A 6,000-nucleotide genomic window follows, 5' to 3' on the forward strand; every position below is an offset into this window, starting at 1 on the left:
TGTAACCCAGTTTTTATGGCTTTGAAAGATCAATAACCTCAAAAGTTTTTCACCTTTTTGCATGATACTAAAAGTACAGGATATCTTTTGTAATTCCTGTGTGTGTCTCACTAGGCACTGTCATATTATTAAAAAAAGTAGGAGCATTCAGAACGTTTAAACAGCTGGTATTACAGATTTCTTTAGCTTCTTTCCTACTATTACAGAGTTTGAACTGTTAATATTTACTTACACAGAGTTTAAGTAAGTTATTAGAATATCTCAGAGATTGCAAAAATCTGTAGTAGTATTTGCATAAGCCTAACAAAAACTCCTAGATAATTAGTGCTGGCTTAAGGGAGTAGCCTGCATGAATAGTTTCATCTTGTACTAGATACAAAAACAGCAGAAAATTTTTGTTTTGACACTGCACGTACAAAGTATCCAGTGACAGTGTGTACTTACAATGCAGTGCTTTTCACATTTCTGAAAAATAATTTTGGTAGATGTCTTACTTTTACATTTTCAGATTAGTTTTCCAGTAACTGCTTACTGTGAAGTGACAAAATTTGTAGCAGGATTGTAAAGGGGATTTCGGAAGGTGGGTTCCATGCGGTTTTGGGTTACAATCAGGTAGTTTGTAACTAATTTTACCTTTAATGAGCACCATCGCTTTCTGTTTTAAGACTGGCCTGAATTAGCTTTTAAATTGTAGATGTCAATTTAGTTTTTTTTATAAAAATATTTTGTTGTTTTCTTTTTGTTTTGTGAGAAGGGAATGAGAAATGACCTTAAATATGGGTTTAGTTTCTATTGACTCTTTTTATCTTCTTTTATTTTTAAAGGAAAGTGATTACTTCACTCCTCAGGGAGAATTCCGGGTAGACAAGGCAGGTTCTCCAACTTTACTGAACTGCCTCATGTATAAAATGTCCTATTACAGATTTGGAGAGATGCAGGTTAGTGCAAAATCTTCAACTGAATCGTAATTAAAATATCAGAAAACAAATGTTATTTTGATGCATTTTCCATCTTTTAGATTGAGCATTGCTTGTAGTAGCAGAATCAGAGGTAAGAGTCTGCTTTACCAATCATAATGTCTGCACGTGTTCTACTGCATACACCCTCTAGACAAAAGCACTTGTGCTGCTAACCAAGACTTGTACTTAGCTTTTTGCTGTCCTTTGCCTTGCTTCCGATGAGTGTCTTAATTCCATTATGCAGTGCACTCGCTAAAGCTTTAACTCTTCTGTTTTGTTGTTACAAAAACCAAATGTAAAGCTCTCTACAACATAAGTGAAACAGTTAATTGTCAGAAACTACTTGATTTAGTATCTGTCAGAAACTACCTGATTCCTATCCAAGTCACATCAGTGTATTAAGCAACACTGCACTATATAATAAGGGCAGGGTATAATTTTCTGAGTGAGTTGTCAGTCCCCTTTGGGATCATCAAACACATACATAGCTAAAGCTGCCTCGTTTGCATTTTTTTTCTTTCCTATTCTTCCCTCCGCAACCACCCCCTGCCCCAAGGGCTCATCATTTTGATATGTTAGCAAAAGAATACTTTATTCAGCTAAAATTTTGAGCTTAATGGATTTTATTCTTAACACAAGGATCAAATTTAACTGATAAGCCTCATATGAACTATTTCAGATTGTACAAAAAACATGAAAGTGCAAACTACAGCAGTATAAAAGATTGGCAAGTACATGAACAGCTGTGCTAAAAAGCTACCGTAGCCTGTTGTACCTCGGGTTTTTGCTTGAGTAGTTCCATCTCTGAATGTAGAAGTGGTATTTCTGTTCAGACACTTAAGTGCTCTCTTCTGCATTGTTTGTAGGAATGAGACTTTCTTTTCGTCTTTCTCAATTGTAAAAAAAATAACTGTGAGAGTTCTCTGTGTAGTAATAACCAGTGTAAGGGGAAGTGTCATCCTTTGACTAGACCAGAGGAAATTGTTGTCATGTGGTATGAAGTACTATAGTTTGCAGTGATGCATGTTTTGGGTTATATCTTCGACTAATATGCGATCTTTAATCTTTATAGCTGGATTTTCGGACACCTCCAGGATTTGATCGTACACGAAATGCTGAGATTGGAAACAAGGACATTAAATTTAAACATCTGGAGGAAGCCTTTACCTCAGAGCACTGGCTTGTTAGAATATACAAGGTGAAACAACTAGACAACAGGGAGACATTGGATCATAAACTTAGAGTAACCAACATTGTACCGAAACAGAAGTATTTGTCAAAGAAGGTGGGTTCCTAGTGAAGTCTTTCAAAGGGGTCAGGAAATGGCAGTTTATTTTTAACAGTGCATCACATAGCTGGTGAATTATGTATTTCCACTAGCCAGAATGTTATGGATACTGTTCATGTTAGTGTCCAATATCAGACCTGCCTGCTGGTAATAATTGTTAATTTACTGTCTGCTTAACTTACAAGCATGTAAAGACACAAGGCTAGATATTTTTTTAGGCAGAATGCTAACTGGAAATAGAGTGTGTCACTGGCTGTTACAACTCCTAAGTCTTCATGTAACTGGAAGTATAATCTCTAAAGTACATCAATTCATGTTTCAGTAACTATGGCTCACTAAGTAAAAAATGTGGAAGTTGCTTTCTGACTTTGTTTGAAAGTAGTGATGCCTAGAAGTTTAAAAATGGTACTTTTGTATGAAATAAATTAAATATGATTTTTTTGTTGATGGAATTTAGTGTCTGGCTGCTTCCTGTTTGAAGTCATCTTAATGTTTTTAACAGCGGTAGTTGTGGTGTGCTTCTTCAGCCTAGTAAGAAAGATTTGTTATCAGGGATGTTTGGGAGAATCTTAGCAGCCCTGTCCTTCACAAAACCTGATTTCTATACATACTAACGTATGTCACAACAGGAATTCCAGAATCCTGTCAGAAACAAACACGTAACAAACTAAATTAGTACAGGCAGTAATGTTATGCTGCGTGTCATAGAAGTACAAATAGGGAATGTTAGAGGGGACTCCTAATGGTAAAAGTTGCTTACTTAAATGATTTGTTGCAAGCTCATAAAATTTAAGGTATTTGGAGTTGCCAACAGAGCTAGACTTGCCTTAAAAAGAAATCAGAAGTTTTACCACACCTATCAGCCACTTACAGTGTAACTTCTGGTCTTAAGAGAGATATTTATCAGTGATAGATGCACTGACCACACTTAAGCTGTGGATGTTTCAGTCCTGTCTAAAGACAGGATAAACACTGACGCTAATTCTGATCCATCGCCAACTCTTGCAGTACCAACCTGCTCTGCTTCCCATTAAGAAATCAGAGGACCAGCAAAGAGCGTGGGGCTAAACTCAGATTTCTTAAAAATGTGCTGAAGGCTCCATAGTAGCCACAGGTTTTCAACAGTTGCTTCCTTACTGGAAATCCAGTCCATCTCAAATCACTCTTCCATGTGAAGGGTGAAATTGCTCAAACTCAGAGAAATAACATTGTCTGAGTATTGTGTATTAGTTTGTGTCTTGCTTAAAAATATTATTGTATTATGATTTTTAGTAAAAAGGGAAAAAAGTCATATTTAATTGACATAATAGAGCCAGCTGGTAGACACACAACAAACTGCAGTAAGTGTGGGAGTTGCCTACTTTCAGACTTGTGGCAAGCACTACCTGTCAGGAGCTAACTGTGCTTATGCAACTTTGAATTTAATATTAGTGAAGACTAACATTAATGCTTCCCCCCATTAACACCTTTAAAAAAAAAAAAAAGAGGAATCTAAAATCCACTGATAACAACACAAGAGCAGAAAGAGCTAACTAACCTACAGACAGCGGAGGACTAAAGACTAAAATGTGATCATTCGATTTCTCTTACTTCTTGAAAAATACTGTTTCAAGCAAGTATTACTGTCTAGCTCACTAACTTCTAAAGAGAATCAAATAGTGCAAAAAGATAAAAGAAGGGATTTCCAAACAAAACTAATGCTCTCTATCACTTCTGCTCTTTGGCCTACTTGAGCTTTATCTTGTTGGTTAATTATTAATTCTGCCTCAGCACATGCTTTGAAAATAAATCTACATATCTGGTATATGGGGCTTGCAAAAGTACAGCCTGTACAAAAGTAAATGTTGGGCATGAATTAACAATCCCAACTTTAAAAATAATAAATGGATAATACCTAGTTGAGGATTTACCCGTTAAGCTCTTTAAAAATAAATCTAAAGAAAGAGCAGGCATTGCAATGCACAGTATTAAAAACGCGGTCAAGACTAAATCATTAACTAATACATTGTATTCTGTTTTTCTTTTTAGACCTCCAAAAGGAAGCGTGGCTACATTAAGAATAAACTAATTTTAAAGAAAGGCAAGAGACCCAACAGGAAGACAGTTTAAATACACTGTTCTGATCGCTAATACGAAGCAGTTGTCCTTGAGATAACCAGTCTTTGCCTTTAGCTCGAGTCATGTTTCACAGCAACATGAGGGTACAGAACCATCATTGGTCCAGATTATTGTACAAAATTTTTCAGGCAATGTCTGATTAAAAATATTGGCTTATTGAGAACAGCTGTTTTAGATTTGTAATGTGAAGCAAGACAGAGCTGCTATACAAGTCTAGCAGCATTTTTTTTATTGGTACATATTATCCTTCAAATCTGTTGAGAATTTGGACTGACTGCACCAAAGAACCCTGTAATTTGGTCCTTGGCACATGCATACTTGTCAATCTTTTTTGGAAAACACTGTTCAGCTGAATAGTGGCAGTATGTTAACTGGAATGGTCAAATCTAAAATGACTTGTTTTCAGCAATTAAGAGGAAATAGAGCTGTCTTTGAAATTAAACGTTCAAAATAAGTTACTCCCGTTATTACTTTGCAATGGTTTCTTTAAACGTCCTTTTACTCTTGCTGCAGGCTGGTTTTGATCTGGAGTGTAAGAAGCAAAGCTGCAGTTTCCACAGGAGCTGACAGGACATATCAATTGGGTGATAGCTGAGATGGGACAAGCTGCTTTTGTTTAATATGTGATTGCAGTATTGCTGCCTTACACTATCATTTCATAAGGTAGACAAGGCAAATCTTGCACATTGTAGATACAAGGGCTAAATTTGTATCCTCCTGAAAGATCCGAAATGACAGTAATGAATGCTATAGTAATGTATAACTGAGCACCATACAGTGGCTGGTGCTTCAGAACAGAAATTAAACTATTTTAGGTAAATGTTTACATTGATAAAACAAGTATAGCCTATTTAAGGAAAAAAAAAAAAAAGGTTGACAGGTATACAGAACCCCTTTCTGTGGCTATCAGTTGTAGGGGGTTTGCAAACCTCTTCCCCCCCCCTCACTGCCTTCTCTTGTGAGGGTAAAAAAAGTTTTTCTGGAAATCTGTTTCTCTGCATTTTTATTTAGAGTGCTTAAATCAGTTGAAGAAATTCCTGCTATAGCGCTATTTGCTTTGTCTGTCTTTTATACTTTTTTTTTTTTAAGAAAACAAGTGGTGAAAACTGTCAGATTAAATGCACTAAGATAATATAAATGGAGACTGAACATGTTCACTTTCCAGCTATAGGAAAACTTTATACAGACTTGAAATTTTTCTTTTAATAAAATGAAAGAAAGGGTTTTGCAGTTTGTTTTCCTGCCACAGGTTGTAACTTTTTATAGAAACAAAGCTTACATCAGTAATTTGATGTAAAATGCAGAATAGTATGTACCTTTCATGAAGAAAATGTAAATTTACAGTGTTCTTATGAGAATGTTACTGCTGACTTCTTTCCCAAGGTGTAGAATATTTTTTTTGATTTATGAACTCATTTTTGACTTAAGTGGTTTATACAGACCAATACTACAGCTGCAACATTTTCACAGAGGTAATTAAATCTGGATTTCTGGCCCCTTGTCATTTGGAGATTTCATTTTATTTTGTTGCTTTAAAGCTCAATGCAGACCAGTTGTTGACTGTAGGGGAAAATAAAGTTAATTCAAGTTTTTGTGTTAAGGGTGTTGTGTCAGTTTTGTTGTGATTAACGCGGT

The 6,000-nt window shown here is 35.7% G+C and overlaps 1 protein-coding gene across 1 annotated transcript in view; it reads left to right on the forward strand.

The window, feature by feature from the left end:
* Window positions 1–5,449, forward strand: part of STT3B (STT3 oligosaccharyltransferase complex catalytic subunit B) — a 48,838-nt gene extending 43,389 nt beyond the window's left edge. Inside the window, exons 14-16 of the mRNA XM_066991946.1 lie at window positions 825–938; window positions 2,032–2,244; window positions 4,276–5,449. Coding sequence (XP_066848047.1) covers window positions 825–938; window positions 2,032–2,244; window positions 4,276–4,356 — 408 coding nt within the window. The 3' untranslated portion in view covers window positions 4,357–5,449. The remainder of the gene's footprint in view (window positions 1–824; window positions 939–2,031; window positions 2,245–4,275) is intronic.
* The last annotated feature ends 551 nt before the right edge of the window (window positions 5,450–6,000 follow it).

Source organism: Anser cygnoides, chromosome 2 (genome assembly GCF_040182565.1).
Source record: "Anser cygnoides isolate HZ-2024a breed goose chromosome 2, Taihu_goose_T2T_genome, whole genome shotgun sequence".
Lineage (NCBI taxonomy): Eukaryota > Metazoa > Chordata > Aves > Anseriformes > Anatidae > Anser > Anser cygnoides.